Source organism: Haliotis asinina, chromosome 16 (assembly GCF_037392515.1).
Source record: "Haliotis asinina isolate JCU_RB_2024 chromosome 16, JCU_Hal_asi_v2, whole genome shotgun sequence".
In the NCBI taxonomy this organism is placed as follows: Eukaryota; Metazoa; Mollusca; class Gastropoda; order Lepetellida; family Haliotidae; genus Haliotis; species Haliotis asinina.
The window spans coordinates 18,354,264-18,373,814 of record NC_090295.1 but is presented as its reverse complement, the minus strand read 5'-3'; the positions used below and the strand labels follow the sequence as shown (position 1 = coordinate 18,373,814).

Genomic DNA, 19,551 nt, shown 5'->3' with positions numbered 1-19,551 from the left:
CCCGTTTGATGTCCACATATTTTCAGTACATGGTATGGGCACTTTTTGATTTTTTTCTTTTTCGTCACAAATTGTAAGTGAACAGTGGTTCTGAAAATGATGGCATATGCCTGTGACCTACCTCATTATCAACATAAGACATACTGACCGTCACCCTTATCGTTATCGCGTTTCCATGTGACATTAGTGTGTTTCCGAGATCGTGTCTACGGCCACTCGTTATTCCAGAGTAGCGGTAAGTGTTTCTGCAATTATGTGTGGCTTCGCGATAAGTATTTGTAAGTTAGGCAGTCATTGAAGCTCATGCAAAAAATATACTAGCTTTATCAAATGGGGTTGAAATAAACACCGTTTAACAGTAACGAGGTCAATGCAATACATATCACAACGTACCATAATCGAGTTATACTGCATTATTGTCGTCCTTGTCTGTTGGAAGTTTTATGGTGTTGCATTCTGAAGCAATACCAATATGGCCCTGGTTTTCCTTCCCTTCCTGTCCTGATCCCGGAGAGAGCAGGATAGCAACGTTGTTAAAGCTTTTGTCCACGCTGAAGAAGTCCTGGTTGTGTTCCCATCATGGATACTGTGGACTATTCCCTAATGCTTCAGAAATCCTTAAATACTTTCACCAATATCAATAATATTGACCGGCATTTTCTGTTTGAAGGTACCCGCCGTCAACCCACCGAAGATGCGCATCATATTACATCCCTTAATTCTGTTGGTTGTGTGCCTGTGCCGTATTAGTGGCTTCCTGTTAGATCCTCTGTCCCCACAATACATCACCCAAAACCACGGAAATGTTACCCTGGGTCATGCAGTCATTAATGTCCAACACAGACGGATCGCCTTTGTGGACGACAATGGTCAGACCAAAATACACGGAAACTTGGGCATGACATTTCCTTCAGACACTCCCGCGTCTGTTGTAACATTAGAAGGGAATACCAACCTCCACGTTACCTGGCCTGGTGTTGCTGATCTCAATGCCAAAAGCTTTACACGAAATGGGACAGAGTGTACCCAAATCACGATGGAAGCGAGGTCGTGTGTGAGTCAGATACTGCAAGACTGTTACAACATGGAGGGATCCCACTGGTACGGTGGCGCTGAGATGAGGCATCAGCTTTGGCCACTTGAGAAGGTCAGCACAGGCTTTGGACCCTACGTTATCAATGGCAACCATATGTTTCCGTATGGTAGCGTGCAGGAGCGCTATTTCTTCTCGTCATCTGGAATGGCATATTACATTGACGAGGATGTTCCTTTGTTTGTTGCCATCAACTCGTCAGGAAACCATCAGCTTTGTTTCCAGGCTAAATATTTTGGTGTGACGTACAGGAACTACGACATGTCTCTTCCTTTGCTCAGCTACACGGTGTGCCAGGCCCAAAATGCCCTGTCCATTCATCAAGCTATGTCCGGCTGGTACTTCAAAAAGCCAAACGGAATTCCTAATGAAAATATGTTGAGAAAGCCAATTTGGTCAACATGGCCAGAGTATATGAAAAGCATCAACCAGACCTTAGTGCTTCAGTTTGCTTCAGAACTTCAGAAATATAACATGGATGTCTCGAATTTTGAAATTGATCAGCAATGGATGCCAAACGTTGGTGATATTGAGTTTGATTTAGAAAGGTTTCCAGATCCGAAGGACATGATATCAGAATTACACAGAAAGGGTTGGTTTGCTACTTGCTGGATTCCTCCATTTGTAAATACAGACTCTGCTAACTTTGAGTTATTGGCAGCAAAGGGACATCTTCTGAAGGACATGTCGGGAGAGAGACCAGCCCTGGCAAAGTGGTGGGAGGCAAACTACACAGGAGTTATTGACTTTACCAATACCAATGCTTCAAAATGGTACTTTGACAGCCTTGCTGTCCTCAGAACTAAATATGGCGTGGATTCGTTTAAATTTGATGGAGGCGATGCAAACTATGTGCCAGCAGTGTACAAGCCGTACGTCGAGTTCAGAAACCCGAGTGTGTTTTCCAGAGCATATGTGGAAGGTGCCGCATCATTTGATGACATTAGTAGGCGTCATGAGGTACGATCTGGAAGTAGGACTCAACATGTCCCAGGGTTTGTTCGAATGGTAGACAGGTATTCTAACTGGTCTGACCAAGGTTTCAAGAGCATCCTAACCGCATCCCTCGTGTTTGGGATTCTAGGATATCCCTTTGTTCTCCCTGGTGTGGTTGGTGGTAATCTTCAGGACGACATCCCTGATGCTGAACTCTTCGTTCGCTGGGTCCAAGCAACAACTCTCTTGCCTTCCATGCAGTTTGGACTTAAGCCTTGGAGATACAATTCCACAGTTGTCCAAATAACACAAAACATGCTGAATCTAAGAACTCGTTACGCTGACAAGATCGTGCACCTTGCAAAGCAATCCGTGACTTCAGGTTTCCCGATCGTGCGGCCCCTCTGGTGGATTGCCCCGACGGACGAGTCAGCCCTGACCGTCGATGACGAGTTCCTCGTCGGTGACGACCTGTTGGTGGCTCCCGTCATGGATCCTGGTGTCAGCCAGAGGAGGATCTACCTGCCAGGAGGGACGTGGAGGGATGAGATCACGGGAGGGACACTGGTCGGTGGCAGATGGATCGACTACCACGTCAGACTGGAGGATCTTCCTCACTTCGCTAAGCTTGCTTGATGCAGTAACACTTTTGTAAAAACAGAAATGCAAGACGCATTAGCTTTATTGCTGAATATGAACATTGACCACTGAAAGGAATGAAACAAGAAAAACACCATGAATAAAAAGAATGATAATTACTCATTATAAATCAAAGTGATGTCAGTTCAGTGGGGGTAGCCAGGGGGTTAAAGCCTTCGCTTGCTCGATTCCCCGCGTCAGTACTATGTGTGAAGCCCGTTTTTGGTGTCCCCGGCCGTGATATTGCTGGAATATTGCTAAAGGTGGCGAAAAACTGTACTTAATATTATTATGTGATTACTGACGTCATTCTCTTCCCACAGAGGTTACTCCTGTCATATCTTCCAGAGTAGCCTCTGTGGAAAGAGAATGTACAGACGTTTGAAATACGGTAATGTGTGTGAAATCTTAGATTTTCAAACCCTAGTTTTCACAGTGCGGAATAAAATACGATGGCACAAAACGGCCGTAAAATCTGAAGGAAACATGACGTTATTAGTTCAACACCCGATAATGATTGTAGTTCAAATATAAAAAAGAGGTACATACTTTCCACAGACTTACATATTGCTTCAGTGTAGCATAAATAACATTCATAAAGTGAGTGAATCTTTGTGAAAACTGACAGACAAACTTGAAGTCATCTCTACTGTATGCACACCATTTCAGTTCAATTCTCCGACCACTATTTAACTAATGACATCATATTTATCAACTTATATACGGTTTCACGATGCACAATCCCACAGGCCGCCATGCTAAAGGGGTTCATGGCACTGTACATATGTTCATTAAATTGTTGCCATTCAATAAATAATACTTCTGTAACGAGTCTGTACATATCTTTCCTTGCAAATGAAGGCTCGTTATGGTGGACTCAGACATGTTGTCTCAAGAAAACTGTTTCATTTATCATTATCATACAGTATAGATGAAATTGGGTGAGAGGACTGCGCAGTGTCTGAAGACAACCGTGATACTGCTTATGTTCAGCAGCCATGAAAACTGACGAAAACACGCGCTTAGTTTCAGTGTTAATTCTTACTTAAAATACATATCTGTAATACGAACAATAGAACAGCATTCGGGATTCGGGAGATGTATGTTCTCTCTTGATGTATGTTGTGGGTAGGTCGCTCACCTTGACTTTCCCAAGAGAAGTGGCTCCACTACACATCGGCATAAATCATAGGTACGTCCCATTAAAGATTTAGAGTCACAAAAGTAAATATAGCCACTTTATTCAAGCAGCTGTTGTAATGTATATTTTGCAGGAAATGAACATGCAAGTGGTGTCTGTATTTGTTCTGACACGGCAAGACTTCAGTGACTGGGAAATTATTTTCGCCGTATCGACGTAAATTATTACAGATATCTAGTTAAGTATGAACAATATCATGTCGGCTTTCCTTATACAAAGAACGGTAGTGTTCTGGGACCAGGGTTATCCCGTGTTGGTTTAATGATCGTTAATGTTTAGATGTTTAACGGAGTACTCAATATTCCAGCTGAATGGTAGCGGTCTGTAAATAAATATGTCGGTTGGACTGTGTATTTCGACATATCGACAATTTATAATCCGGCCCATGCACGTTTATATACTGGCTGGTTTCGTTTAAACAACAAGCAGAACATACAGTGGCTGTCTTCAAAGCTGATTATTTTGGAGGTTCATATTTCGCATATAATATACGAATATAGGTGGTCTGATATGATAGGCAACATTTTCACCAGACTAGTCCCCGGCCGTGATGTTACTGGAATATTGCTAAAAGCGGCGTAAAACCGTACTCACTCACTCACTGACCACAGTGACAGTGATATAATTCATAAGTAAAGTAAAACTGTTCTGTTAATCAGATTCTTACATGTTGGTGGACGCATTTATTCCTCTTTGAATAATTTAAAAGATTTTTTATTGGTGCCATCGAAACTGGATGACCATGTCAGTGTGCGACCTTGATATTGAAATCCAGCTCGAGTCAAGATTTCAACTATTGGTATCACGAGAATTTCTTTTTCTCAACCCTGTTTCGAGAATATATTTTCTATGTCCTGAAGGAGGCTGGACCTGAAGAAAGATCCTAAACGGGGTTATTACATATAATAACAAATGCCGTGAAACGTTTTTATACCCACAAGGATTACATTGTATATCCCTTAAATATCGTTCGACATTGCTCGTGTGCGACAATCATGGAGAGATTGTATGCGTTTAACAGAAATAGAAGCGAAACTGTCTGGAAACCACACAAAAAGCACCTACGGCTTTAGGAATACGGAGTCAACCGAGCCGTAAAAAGCCGTAACTATTACTATTACCCACGTGGTACTTCGTAAAGGTGTTTCATAACAAAGTGTTATGACACATATGTGTCATAACAACTTGGAGTGATTTGATTGGCTAATACGTGAACTTTGACATTACTGGTACTACATGTACTTTCATCACCCGAGAGCATGTAAAACGAAAACACTTCTATGGAAATAGATAAAATTTATTTCATTTAGTGTGGTTACTAGTATTATTTTCAATTCTATGATAACTCAAGTTTCTGTATAAAAACGAAAATAAAACAATCTATAAAAATAAGTAAACAATTGCGTCTAGTAGGTCTCTCATGAGTGTAAACAAATACCGCGTCGCCCGTAAAAATTATTGATTTCGTCAAAATTGACGGACAATTGGTTCGAAGAGTTGTGAATATAATCAAAAGATTGAATACCTTCTGCGTGTAGTTGTCAGGACAGCACAGTCACACACAACATCACAAGACGAGCGGCGCTCTTGTATCTCTATCACTGCCACTGTCAACCGCATCCATTAGCGTCCTCCCCCACAAACATATTGTCACTGCCACACCTTCGTGGTTTCTTATGTAGGGGTCAAAAACACTTCCCAGCATCTGAACACAATAGACTTGAAATCGTCTTCGTTCGAGGTTGTAGGATGTGTTTTCAGACCCAATTTTCGGTGGAATCTTCAACTTAAACATCGAATCTTGACAAGTGGGAATTCCAAGCCGAGAAGGCGTCACTGGCATCCTGCGCAAAGCGTCGCCGAATTATTTACAGTAACTCGTCCTCCGATGAAGAACATTAAGCTCAACTATTTGAGACATACAGTTCCCTGTCATTCACATTCATCTTTGCTGTTGAGTTTGCCGATCCTAATTAAATGCTCCCTATAATCCTCTTCTTTGTGAACACTTCTCAACATGCCCGACAGTGATGGCCGACGCACGTGCAGGCAAGATTTAGGTCACGTAGTCAAGTTCAAAATATTTACACTTCACAAGAGTTTTGATGAATTACATTATTTCTTTTGAAAACAAATGTACTAATCCGCGTTACATGGCTCTATATAGGAAAGCAAAATATTGCTTTATTTTAAAGATATTTTTATTTTTTAGAACGTGGATAATAAATAGGATACAAAACTCGTTCCCCTTTCATATCACGTTTATGTCCTGAGTGAAATAATTTTGGTGTGTCACGAACTTTAGCGACAATAGTGAAATAAGTTTGGTTTGTCACGAGCTTTAGCGACAATAGTGAAATAAGTTTGGTTTGTCACGAGCTTTAGCGACAATAGTGAAATAATTTTGGTTTGTCACAAGCTTTTCGTTGGTAGTAGAAATGAGACGGTCACATTTCCTTGTATGGTTTATGAGAATCACAGATGTAATTAAAATGATCTAAAGAAGATATTTAACCCGAACATAAACCGTCACCAAACTGTTCATCATTTGTTTTTCTAGTAACGTTTGTCTTAACGTAGGGGGCTGACACGTCAAAAGAACAGCGCGTCAGTTAGCCCTGTACGAGGATTCTTAACTTAGGTCACAGACATCGTCGTTTGTTTTCTGCCATAGATTAATCGAAATTAGGCTTAGAAATTATTAAATATGGCATCTGAGAAAAGAAATACAGTTCGTTCTACCACCATGTTTAGTGTAATAAGGCACACTTTCGCCCTGAACTATTATAGTTAAAGCACGAGGACGCGTGTGTATTTCCTAAATATGAAGCGTGTGAATGTCACATTTATTGCCGCTTGTATATTTTTGTTTGTTTGTTTGTTTAGAATACATTCCAGTTTCACCGATAATCCAAGCATGATTATTGATTCAAACAGGGACCATAATACTCTATTATATGGTCTCTGATTCAAACAACCAGACACTTCATGGAGACTTTCCAATGAAGCAACCTCAAAGCTGAGGTAAAAGCTGGGTACGGATTCCAGCATCTGGAATCTCGTGTTTTTCAAAAAAAAATATTTTTTTAAAAAACATGACTAATTATCAAAGAGACTTTAATTCCTTCGTGTTCATTACAAGCCAGACAGAAATGTCATTAAACGATTCTACGCCAACTTTGTGAAGAAAGGTAGGTCCTCCAGATGTACAGGATAATCGATCCATGTACCACCATCCACTGTGTTTCCTTTGAGTTCGTCACGCCATCTACCGGCTGGTAAATAAATTCTTCTGGTTTTGGCCCCTTGTTCCACGACGGGTGCAACAAGGAGATCGTCCCCAATGAGAAATTGATCATCCACGGTCAGGGCTGCCTCATCCGCCGGCGCTATCCACCACAGGGACCTCATGATGGGGTATCCCGTGATAATCGAGTCGTTTGCCAGACCTACGAATTTGTCGGCGTACCTCTCATGGAGCTGAACCATATCTTGAGCTACTTTCAAAACAGTTGCATTATTGGTCTTCCATGGCGCGAGTGAGAACTGCATCAGGGGCATGAGTGCATTTGCTTGAATCCAGCGAATAAACAATTCCGGGTCCAGAGGATTGTTGTAGGTATTTCCACCAATTAAATCAGGTAGCACGAATGGATAACCTGTTACACCAAACACCAAACCTGTCGTGATTATTGACCTCAATCCATCATCTAGAGTCCACGTTGAAAGTTTGTCCAACATTCTTACCATGACAGGAAGGTTTTGAGTTCTTGCACCTGTTCGAATCTCTATTCTGTTACTTTTGTCACTCTGCTGGGCAACATTAGCGTACAAGCGTGTCAGGTGGTTACGATTGACAAAGTCCTGATGAGATTTGAATACTGGTGGCAAGTAGTTCACATCGCCTGCATCAAATTTGAAAGAGTCAATCCCATATGTTGTCTTGAGTTTGTTAAGTTCGCCCAGAAACCATTGTGCTGCATCAGGGTTGCTGAAGTCAATGTGTCCCGCCATCTGTCCATTCCACCAAGACGTCAGTGCAGGTCGTGCGCCAGACACATCCTGAATCAACAATCCTTTGCTTGCCAGATAAGGAAATGCCTCAGCGTCGATATTAATGAAAGGATGGACCCAGAGAGTAACAGAGATGTTTTGACTGTGCATAGTGTCCACAAGATTCTTGGGATCAGGGAACGATGTGTTATTAAAATCTAAATCACCATATCTCACCGTCCAGTCGTCATCAATTTCAACCTGAGATATTGACAGGTTGTTTTTCTTGATGCTGCTTACAAACGCTACAACCTCTGATTGGTTGATCCGACTTTTATACTCGGCCCATGTGGACCAAATAGGCTTTCTGATCAAATCAGCATTAACCATCGCAGAGGGTTTCTGAATGTATCTGTCCGCCATCAGCTGATATATACTCTTCACATCAGATGCTCTGCATATCGTATAATTAAGCCACGGCAAGGAATTGTTTCTGTTTAAATAGAAGTTGTTATCCAGCTTTGACTGAAAGCAGAACATGTCATCGCCCGATGCATTAATACTGACAAACAAAGGCACATCTTCGTCAATATGGATTCCTATTCCTTTTGACGAGAAGAAGATTCTCTCTTGGACAGGTCCATAGTCACCAGTGGCGAGGGTGTCCTGACCGACATAGGGAGCCATGTCATGTTGGACTTTCTCCAGTGGCCATGACTGGACCAGGAGTTCAGGTCCGCCATACCAATGCGCATCACCAAACGGGTAACAGTCGGTTAAAGTCTCAGTGACACAGGACAGGGCTCGCCATGATACGTCAATGCAGTCGCTGTCATGATACTGGTAATGTTTAATCTTCACATCAGACAACCCGGGTTCTTGCAAAAGCAAATATGTGTTGTCATTGCTGTGATGGACTTGCTTGCTGACTGAGTTTGTAGAATACATCCCGAGATTTCCTTTCAGTAAATGGTGTCCGTCTTTGTCCTTAATCTTCAGTATAGTAGAATCTTTTCCGAGGTCAACAGTAATGTCTCCAATATGAAACTGGCGATCGTGAACGTCAGTCCAAGTTGATTGAAATCTCTCGCCCTGAAAAAAAACCGCATTACAACTGAATGGTACGTAATATTTTTTACACATTCTGTCAGTATATGTCAGTATTGTGTCGAAACAGTGACTCTAAACCAACTCCACTCTCATAATGAGTAATTTGTAATCTTTGTAACATTGTCTACACATCGTATTCCTTAATCTGGAGAGAGCAGAACGACAGTGGACTGCCTTGAAGCAGCATTACCTTTTCGTCCAAAGGGACCCCTTTTCCCTTGGCAAATCAGAATCCGCAGAAAGTCATATTTGGAAACTGCTTTTTACTTGGTACACTCCAGGATTTTTTACATCCTTAATGCACATGACATCATGCCTCCACATATTCATTCTACTACCTGTTTCTTTATTCATAATCCTTTCCAATTTTTACTCCGATTTCCACTTTTTACCCTGATTTCCAATGCAAGTGGATCTGTTTTACCAGACCGCGCAGTGTCCTGTTGTGTTTCACTACATGCGTATACGTGCCTTGGTTGCAAGTGCGCTGTCGTGGCTGGTTCCCAAAGCACCTGCTGCTAACGAGGACACAAGAACAATGAGAATGCTGGGATATTCAGTGATGACCATCATAGCTACCAACATCACCTGGACAAACAAAATAAATTGAAATGACCATCGAGGGCATTTGATTTGTTTTCAGTTGTATGATGCATGTGAATGTGTATACATTACCTTGGTACAGTTAAACTGAGGAAACAGTTTGTCCCTGGATTTTCAAAAAACACCTCAAAGAATAGTAAATCGTGTGTACCGAACATGTCTGACATTTTGACAATTTCAAATGTAACTGTCATACCTTTAGGCAGTTTAGTACACGTATAATCCGAAGTGAATCTCAAGGTGGTTGTTGGAAAGAAGGTTCCAAAGATTCTCATTCATCAAAACGTAATAGATTGCTTGAACTGCAGCATCTGTATGTCTTATGGGTTTACAAATAAACTGACCTTTGGATGAGATTTTACCCTTCACTTCCAACCACCTGTAATCTTTAAAAACGTGTACTGACCAGGCTGACAGTATTCACCCACAATTTACTTGACTGACAAAGATAACGTTGGAGCACCTGTCGGGTTGCCCACAAAGCGGAGCTATCAGAAAAAGCACTTGTTAAACCCTGTTCATGTTATTTGCGACACAAACTGGATAAGGGAATAATAGAAAAATCATTAATCTCAGGTAAGAAATTGATGCAAAAAATAATGTTAATTTTCCACGCAAATCTCACAATTTGATGAATACAGATATTGATCTTGCCAGTTCAATAGTGGTATCCAGTACCTCTCACAATGCAAAACTAGATTCTTCCAGAATCAGGAAAATTGTGTTTTACTCACAGCAGCTTATAAACAGTTCAGCAATTTCCTATTCTGTTTCTGGAACGAATGATTACAATAGAATTATCAAGGATTTTGGTTTTGGAATAGACTTCTCTTTGGGATGCAGTTCTGGAAAGAGAAGTTTGGATCATCATGTACGATAACAGACAGGCGTTTTATAAGGAAATGTATTAAGGTTAAGGGAGTTTTATGGCGTAAAATTTGAAATGTTTAAGTGAGATTTCTTTTTTTACAAGGCATCAACAGCTGTCACACTTCACAACGAAGGAGTAAAAGTATTTGTAGTATATATATATATCTTGAAAATTAGCATGACATATCTATGATCTATATTATCTGTGACATATATTTGTGCAAACATTTATCAAAGACAGGTGTTAAAGCTTAATCCGTTTTTTTCTTATCTCCAATAGACGTCCATCAGACACAGAGACGTGAGCATAGATTTAACGCTGTCATTTTGTGTGTGTTATTTTTGTTTTAGACTTAAGTAACAGCGATAGGGTATGCTTTATACGCAGCATTTACGAATCTTTCACATACGTCTCAAAGACACAAGACTTCCTTGTCACACTTTGTACTTTGAAACCGCGGCGTTCAGCTTGGTGATAAACCATAAAACTATTTTCGGGTCAAAATGATATCGGAGGTGATGCCTTGTCTTGGCAGTTCATACACTTCCATGTTCACCTTTGCTTTCAGAAAATAATGCTGCTAGTACCCTCTTCACACTCTCACAGCAATTTTGTCGGACGTGTCGTAGCTACAATACAGAATGCTAATGGACAAGATAATTTTCATGCATGGGACCTGTTGCCAATTGGAACCGTTACTACACTCAATATGCTACCCTGCCACTCCCGATTAGGATGTAGTTCATTTCTAATGTAACTCTGTTTTATCATTAAATGCTGGTTGGTTTATTTGATTTCAGGGCACGATTGCCGTGACATGAAGCATATAATGTTTCCCAGGAGACCTGGTCTAGCATGCATACTTCTTCTAGCGGCGGCCATCATTCATCGAACCGTGGAGTCAAGTGGTTCCGTGAATCTGGATGTCTCTGTCCAACCAGCGTACAAATTTGGACATATTGCTGTTGACGTTGCCGCTCAACCCATGGAACTGACGTTGGAAAACGCTCATGGCCGCAGTGCCCTTGTCACACAACTTGGAACGCATTTTCTATCAGTATCACCTACAATACAACGTCGTGGAAATACTTTCAGCATTGAGGTCCCAAAGTCTGCAGATCTGAGAATACGACAATACCAGTACCAAAACTCTGACTGTGTGGATGTGACCTGGTCAGCCACTAGCTGCATCACAGAGGTCCTCAATGATTGCTTTCAGCTGGGACAAAGTCACTGGTATGGCGGTTCGGAGCTCAGAGAACAACTCTGGCCTCTGGAAAAGGTTGACATGGACATGAAACCCTACCTGGCGATGGATCACATCAACGAAGACAAATACGGTCCTGTTCAGGAACGGATGTTCTTTAACTCAGATGGACATGGAGTTTATGTTGAAGAAGACATTCCCTTGTTTGTTAGCATCAACGCAACTGGGGACAATAGGCTTTGTCTTCAGGCTAAGTATGATGAATATTGGTATTCAAGTGGTGGCGTTAATCTACCAGAGCTAAACTACACAGTGTGTACTGCTCCGGATGTGAGGAGTATTCACAAACTTCTGTCAGACAGATATATAAAGAAGCCGGAAGGGACTCCAAACCCCCTGTTATTTCGTGCACCGATTTGGTCAACGTGGGCAAAGTATAAAACAAAAATCAACCAGTCATTAGTGGCGGAATTTGTCGATGATATCAAGAAGCATAACTTTCCTGTATCTCAAATCGAAATTGATGACGTTTGGACACCAAAATACGGTGACATGGATTTCGACCCAGTTACGTTCCCAGATCCACAGAGTCTTGTGAATGCAATGCACAGTGAGAACATTTCCGTCACTTTGTGGGTCCATCCTTTCATCAACATCAACGCAAATGCATTCCCCTATCTGGCTAGCAGGGGTTGGATGATCCAGGATCTGCTAGAAGAGACCCCTGCTCTTACATCTTGGTGGAATGGACAAAATGCAGGACATATTGACTTCAGCAACTCAGATGCTACACAGTGGTTTCTGAAAGAAGTTTCTCATCTGAAGACATCCTACGGTATTGATTCATTCAAATTTGACGCTGGAGATGTAAATTACTTGCCTCCAATCTTCAAAGCCAAGATGGATTTTGTGAATCGTAATCACCTAACGCGACTGTACGCAACAGCTGCCCATCAGAGTGACACGACAGAGAAAAGGCAAGAAGTTCGAACAGGTATTAGAACTCAACACCTCCCCGTTATGGTGAGAATGCTGGATAAGTACTCAACATGGACGTTCACACAAGGATTTAGATCCACCATTACGTCAGGCTTAGTGTTTGGTTTACTTGGGTATCCATTTGTTCTTGCTGATTACATTGGAGGCAATAGCTACAACGCCTACCCAGACCCAGAGCTGTTTATTAGATGGGTGCAAGCCAATGCCCTCATGCCCCTCATGCAGTTCTCTCTGGAACCTTGGGCATACAGCAACATCACTGTACTAGAAGTAGCTCAGGACATGGTAAAGCTGCATGGCAAGTACGCTGATAAGATCATAGGTCTTGCAAACGACTCCGTCATCACTGGGTATCCCATTATGAGGCCCGTATGGTGGATAGCACCCACAGATGAAGCAGCCCTGACCGTGGATGATCAGTTTCTGCTCGGTGACGATGTATTGGTGGCACCTGTTGTTGAGCAAGGGGCGACAATGAGACGAATATACCTTCCAGCCGGTAGATGGCGCGATGAACTGAAAGGACAAACACAAGATGGAGGGAAATGGATCGACTATCCTGTTACTTTGCGAGACCTTCCGTATTTCACTAAATTGTCTTAATGTTGTTATTCAATTGTAACACGAGACAACAACACACTGATAATAAAACCTTGCAAAGAAATGCTGAAGCGATCCATTAGATTCTTTCGTAAAGTTATGATTTGTCGCATACCACCCCAGACCCGTGAAGGCCCCGGGGTAGAACAGGCCTTCAGCAAGCCATGCTTGCCACAAAAGGCGACTATGCTTGTCGTAAGAGGCGACTAACGGGATCGGGTGGTCAGGCTCGCTGACTTGATCGATGCATGTCATCGGTTCCCAATTGCGCAGATCGATGCTCATGTTGTTGATCACTGGATTATCTGGTCCAGACTCGATGATTATTTACAGACCGCCGCCGTACTGGAATAGTGCTGAGTGTGGCGTAAAACTAAACTCACTCACGCATACCATCCCAAACTGTAAAATTAACTCAAGAATTTACAAACCGAAATGGCAATGTGAAGTGTTATCAAGCACTGTGATTCAGTCAAAAATTAAGCAACTAATTAAATATCATTTAAATGGAGGTAATAAAAATGTTGTTGAACCATGAATCGGGTAATTCGCACCCTGTCTTCATTGATTCGAGGATTCCTTTGTGATGCTACACTTACTTAATTATTATTTAGTTTTATGAAAGAATCTGCGAGTAATATACGTTAAGGATTGTTAAAAATGCTTCAGTCTGTTCTGTTACACAACTGTCCAACCCAGTATGTGACCCAGGTTTCAAACGAGGTCAGCATGACATTCCTTGCACTGGGTCACGGCAACCCAGTAGTGGTAGTGTTTCATGGAAAGGGGCAATATGTAGGAGTATATCCTACCTAGGGACAAGTAACTGTCATAGTACTGATAATGTATTGTTTTGACAACTATTATATTAGAATATTTTTATGAAACACCTCTATGTACACTCTGCGGTTGTTTGTTGTTCTAGTAGTCTTTACTCACTAAAATGAGAAGGCATGAGTGAGGTATTTACGCCGCGTTTAACAATGTCCCATCACTGACTATGGGGAGACCAGGAATCTTCATTCATTGTACCCATTTGTGAAAACAAACTCGTCTCTCCGGCGCGACGAGCGAACGTTTCAACAACGAGGCTACACCGCACCGCCTCTACTCCCAAAAGCGTGTTTGTACTTTGATATAGTAACAAGGAGTCATGCTTTCAAAATTGTAATAACGCTGAACGCTTCTAAACATTGTCTGGGATGGCATGATACCATCACCACACCCCTTTGCAACATAGAAACACACAATTTATGATACATTCTTGTAGCGTTCTCTTTTTTATGGAACCTACAAGACGTTGGACAGTGAGGCATTTTTGCGTAGATGGGATTAGAAGAAGAAACTGAACTCGTGTACCGTTGTATGACTAACACAGTGTTGTGGCCATTGCATTCACTTCAAGACCGACTGTATATGTTCAGTATTTATTGTTTTAAAACCAATGATTCTTTCTCGTTCCTGGGGCGGTGGGACACCCTAGTGGTGAAAGCGTTCGCTCGTCACGACGAAGACCCGGGTTCGATTCCCCATATGGATACACTGTGTGAAGCCCATTTTCTGGTGTCCCCCGCTGTGATATTGCTGGAATATTGCTAAAAGCCGCGTAAAAACTAAACTCACTCACTCACTTTCTCGTTCCTGTAGTTCATCAGATTTTATTTGTATTTATTTTCCATAGATTATGAAGATCTCTATGTCAAAATACAATACTTTGTGTTTTAGAATATTATAAAGTCTTCCCAATATAATAATATGCTGATTTTCATATTGTTTGTCTGCCTGTCTCTCTGTCTCTCTCTGTTCTATAACTCAAAAGTCAGCACAATTCTAGCTCCATAACGGTGGACTGTGCATAGGCATTTCTGGAAAACTGTTGGCATCATCAGCAGTTGTCTATGTCCCGTGTGATCAGTTCACGAGTTTGTATTTATAATCTACAAAACTATTAGTTTTCTAACACACCAGGACATTGTTAGCTGGACGTTGAATGTCGGTTGAAAAACGGGTCGTTTAGAAATGACAGTAAAACACGACATACAATGCGTCATTTTGAAATTTGATAAGAAAAATATTAAACTAGATACCATCAGACCTGCGAACGCTAATTGGGTTTTCGTTTCAAAAAATTCACAAAATTTGTTAAAACATTTCAACTTCCTTTTCATAGCAAATGCTTTCAATTACATTGGAGAGAAACCACACTTAGAGACAATACCTAACTATATCCACAATTGTGGACTGTGGTGTTTTTGTGTTAGGTTTCTAGATTTTTGCTCAAGCAAATGAGACTAATATCTGAATATACCAGTAAAGGGAATGACTTTGGAGCGGATTGTCAGGCATGATGAATTGTTCCATGTCCTTACCGTTACGGTAAGTTGATTTCTTTACCCAGAATCAGACAATACGCAATGGGGATACAATGACATGTGTCAACCAAATCAGAGAGCCTGACCATCCGATCCCGTTAGTCGTCTCTGACGAATTCTAATAGCTTACTGTGGTCTTGACTCTTGTAATCACCAGCATCAATCTACGCAACTGTGATACTCACCCCCCAGTCCCGACAAGCACAGGTTGCTGAAGACCAGTTCTAACCCGGATCTTGTAGAACAAAATACACTGACCAGCTGTTGCCAGTTTTTCCATCCATGTGTTCAAGGACACAACTTATGGTCTGTCTGTGTACTCACCGGATGGTACATGACATGATCACGCCCAAAGCCAGTTGAGAACATCTGTCACTGTGGTTTTAATATGTCACCAGTGAAGATCCGTTACATATGTTGTCCTATTCATGCTCTTTATTCCCTCTACCTGATGATTTTTTATGAGTGAATAATATTGATCATATTTATAATATCGATCATGGGCAACAGTATCGTCCCAGTGCAAGAGGTAGATATTACGCCAATTTTACAAATGCATCTGATCTAATCGATTTCAGTTTGGGGGAAACCAAATATATGTGTCCCAAGTTCCAATGCAGTTTCTAGTTTATGTTCTATAGAATAGGTGAGTTAGGTTTTACGCCTCATCCGCCAATATTTCTTCCATATCGCGACGGTTTGTAAATAATCGTGTCTGAACCAGACAACCCAATGATCAACAGCATGAACATTAATCTGCGTAGTTGACAACCGTTGACATGTGTCAATCGAGTCAACGAGTCTGACCACCCGATGCCGTTAGTGCGTCGTATGACAAGCACGGCTCTCTGAAGATCAGTGCTAACCCGGATCTTCTCGGGTAATGTTGTGTAGAAGCTGTGCTAAAGTGAGTACACCATAGAAATTCTCTCGAAGCTGTAAGCAAGCTCTCTAATACCCAGTGTAATATCATTTTGGTGGATTGAAATTGCTTCCAGGCTTCGATCGTCGAAAGCCTGTGTGTACGTCTTGTTGCATTATCTGCAATATATACGTACGTATTTGAAAGGAATATGGGAGTGTTTACGGAAAGCACATTGTGACTCAACTCTTTCCAGGACATCAGGCATCAATATTGATGACCAATGGTATAACCATGAAATGCACGTGCTGTGTACATCCTCTGCAGGATACTCACGTTCATATACAGAGTGTGTACCCAGGTTTATATCTTCATGGATTAAAAAACGCCAAAAAGCAAAGACATGAATTCTTTGGAGAGTTGTCACGCTAAAGAACATCATACACCTCAGTAATCAGGTGATAAATACTTGAAGTGACTTAAATGTATTTGTCCCCAATACAGTTAGATTTTATAAAGATTCAATATTTCGTCTTATAGATTTGGTCAACCCTTTTGCAGTACTGGAGACCATCTGTCAGGGTAGAAAACAAGTAATAATTCAAGTCAAGGACTATTCCTAAGAAAATCCTTGGGATGCGAGCAATTCTGTAGAAACTCCACGGGATTTCATGGAGAATGCCCACAAAACTGCATGTAGATGTTTACTCGGTGGTAGGAGAACCTGATGAGACAATAGAGTCATGTCACTGAAGGTTTATAAGTGTTTGTTTCACTTTGGGAAGAAGTGCTATGAAGGAGTTCTGGAACTTCAGGATATATATATCACTGAGTCTGAAGGGCGAAAAAGACATAAACAAACATCAAGGGTACCTCAACACATGCTCCGCGAAGGACCAGTGAACAGCGTATTTATCTTACCGAACACCTCAATGTTAATTTTGAACTGTTTGAAGCATGGGCGTCTGATAGTACACTTCAGCGAACCTATATGAATCAACCGATTCGAATCTTGCATCTTGCTGTTTTTTCCCGTAGGTATTGTCTTAGTAAAGTCGCCGCGATGTAATCCCCCTTCGTAAGCTTAACAGGGACTACATTTGAACGTTTTGTCGAAATTTATTTATTGGAAAGAGAGTCAAATGTTTTCGTAGCCATCGCCAGATTTTGCGGACAACACATGCAAAACAGATTTATAGTTATCTCCACACCACCGAATTCCATTCGAAAACATCGGCATTTTCCGTCCCGAAACTGTATATTTTGAATCACTGAAGGATGTAATGCTTCCAGTCAGAACCCCAACTTTGGCCCAGAAAATATGATGTGAAATTATTTGCTCTTTCATTTTCTAGATTTGGACAACCCTGTTGCAGTGAAAGAGACCATGTATCAAGGCAGTAAATATCTGTTGCACGAACCAGGCAAAGTAATGTTTGTTAACCACGAGGAACTTGGGAGAGACAACTATTTGCGTCTCTTAACAGGGGAATTCAGTATCGCGAAAGAAATGTATAACCCAGGTGCCAAGTTCTCTGCCGAGATCGAATACTCGTTGGCACTATGCGGTAAGTCGTCATCCGTCTTTGGTCTCCTAATGGGGACGCCTGGTGTTTCCCATCCAATAGCTGTTGTCAAACACAAGTCTGTACTTGTTTCGGAATCCTCAGCAGAGGTACTCCCCTTTCCTGAAATTTGGAAGGAAAGATTTGGGTCAATTTACAAGAAAGCCGACATTTGGTTGGAACCATTGTCAACGCCTTCTCAAATGAGTTGTAGAGTTGCACAAGTTGAACCATTGGTGCCAAGGAGAGATGAAGGCACGTGCGGATATATTGCAACGCTTATTGCGGTACTGTCTGGACGCTCTGGGGGGGATCAGATTCTACAGGAATCAAATACCTTTTGAAGGAGACACGTAGGCATTCTTTCTGAAACATGCGTCCTACTACATCAACGACTTTATCACAACTGCAGATACTCTGACAGTGGAATTATAGGATGACGGGGTATGTTTCAACATTCACAGATCTGGAAAGAGCGTCTTCCGATCCCGCATTCAGCTCTACAGTTTTGGAGATTTACAACTGCAAAACAGCCAAGCTTAAAAGCACACTATCACGCCACAGTTCTCTAAATATCAATATTGCATTTCACTTACTATCAGCCCCATGCCAAGCTATTATGTAATTCATTCCGAAAATAACAAAGAATTAAGATGAATTAATATGAAATAAAAAAAAGTTTGAATGAGTTAATGCAACGTTGCAATAAATAGTCTTAGAAGCCCTCTAACGACCGACTCGTCACGATATGGCTGAGACATTGCCGATGCGACGTTAAATATTAACTCACTCACTCTAACAACCGGACCGAAACCCATAGAGATGTGCTCTTGGAACACGCAAATTCTGTAACGCAACATGTCACTGAGACCAGTTCGGCAAACACCGGCAGACGTACAGATCGATCGTTTACATTCCATATGCGCCAAGTGTTATCTGTTGTTAACATATGTCATATTTGGGATAGGACTTTCTTAATAAAGAACAAATTCTAGTACTTTTTGGTTGAGTCGCAGCCGTAATCTTATCTGTTTGGAAACTGTTCGAGTCGAAGTTTCAACTATCGACTTCAGGCAAGTCGTAGTTCATAATAAGTTTTATAATGTATCAACATGAAGGTAAAGTGATAGCACATGCTCCCATATATGTATCATAGACCAGTGTATTGTCAGTGTCTGACATTGTGCCCTTAACATTACACGTAATGTTTTTCCAACACAACTATCAACTTACCGATAATGTTAAGTACTATGCTTTCCTCTGTGTTTATTGACATTTAGAAAGCCTTCATGTCATGTATAATATTGCACAACTGCAAGGAGCGTTAAGATAGTCATAAATTAATTTTACTGTATGGCACTTTCTTAACGCTAAGACAGCCTCGAAAGTCAAGGTCCAGAACGTTCAATGTAACCTTCTAGCTTAGAAAAAAACACCTTTGACACTTTTTATGAGTTTATGATTCTGAGTGTTCATATCACTCAAAATGTCAATTTTAAA

At 41.3% G+C, this 19,551-nt stretch overlaps 3 protein-coding genes and 1 pseudogene across 3 annotated transcripts; 3 read left to right on the top strand and 1 right to left on the bottom strand.

Annotated features, from left to right (window-relative positions):
- Positions 1-158: 158 nt before the first annotated feature.
- Positions 159-3,496, top strand: LOC137267950 (myogenesis-regulating glycosidase-like). The gene is made up of 2 exons (XM_067802405.1): positions 159-235; positions 671-3,496. Exon 2 carries the CDS (start codon positions 695-697, stop codon positions 2,663-2,665), a length of 1,971 nt encoding a protein of 656 aa, XP_067658506.1. The 5' UTR covers positions 159-235; positions 671-694; the 3' UTR covers positions 2,666-3,496.
- A 3,473-nt stretch (positions 3,497-6,969) lies between these two features.
- LOC137267947 (myogenesis-regulating glycosidase-like) lies at positions 6,970-10,059 on the bottom strand. Its single transcript, XM_067802403.1, has 3 exons — positions 9,982-10,059; positions 9,444-9,560; positions 6,970-8,954 (listed from the first exon to the last, which is right to left on the bottom strand). The coding sequence occupies exons 2-3, from the start codon at positions 9,555-9,557 to the stop codon at positions 7,038-7,040; spliced, it is 2,031 nt and encodes a 676-aa protein (XP_067658504.1). The 5' UTR covers positions 9,558-9,560; positions 9,982-10,059; the 3' UTR covers positions 6,970-7,037.
- A 645-nt stretch (positions 10,060-10,704) lies between these two features.
- Positions 10,705-13,334, top strand: LOC137267948 (myogenesis-regulating glycosidase-like). The gene is made up of 2 exons (XM_067802404.1): positions 10,705-10,746; positions 11,247-13,334. The coding sequence occupies exon 2, from the start codon at positions 11,264-11,266 to the stop codon at positions 13,253-13,255; it is 1,992 nt and encodes a 663-aa protein (XP_067658505.1). The 5' UTR covers positions 10,705-10,746; positions 11,247-11,263; the 3' UTR covers positions 13,256-13,334.
- Positions 13,335-14,578: 1,244 nt separating this feature from the next.
- Positions 14,579-18,594, top strand: LOC137267651 (uncharacterized; annotated as a pseudogene).
- The last annotated feature ends 957 nt before the right edge of the window (positions 18,595-19,551 follow it).

Coding starts and splice junctions, on each gene's coding strand:
- LOC137267950 (XM_067802405.1), top strand. CDS start 695: ATGCGCATCATATTACATCCCTTAATTCTGTTGGTTGTGTGCCTGTGC.
- LOC137267947 (XM_067802403.1), bottom strand. CDS start 9,557: ATGTTGGTAGCTATGATGGTCATCACTGAATATCCCAGCATTCTCATT. Junction 8,955..9,443: donor ACAGCGCACTTGCAACCAAG/GCACGTATACGC, acceptor GTTTTTTTTCAG/GGCGAGAGATTTCAATCAAC.
- LOC137267948 (XM_067802404.1), top strand. CDS start 11,264: ATGAAGCATATAATGTTTCCCAGGAGACCTGGTCTAGCATGCATACTT.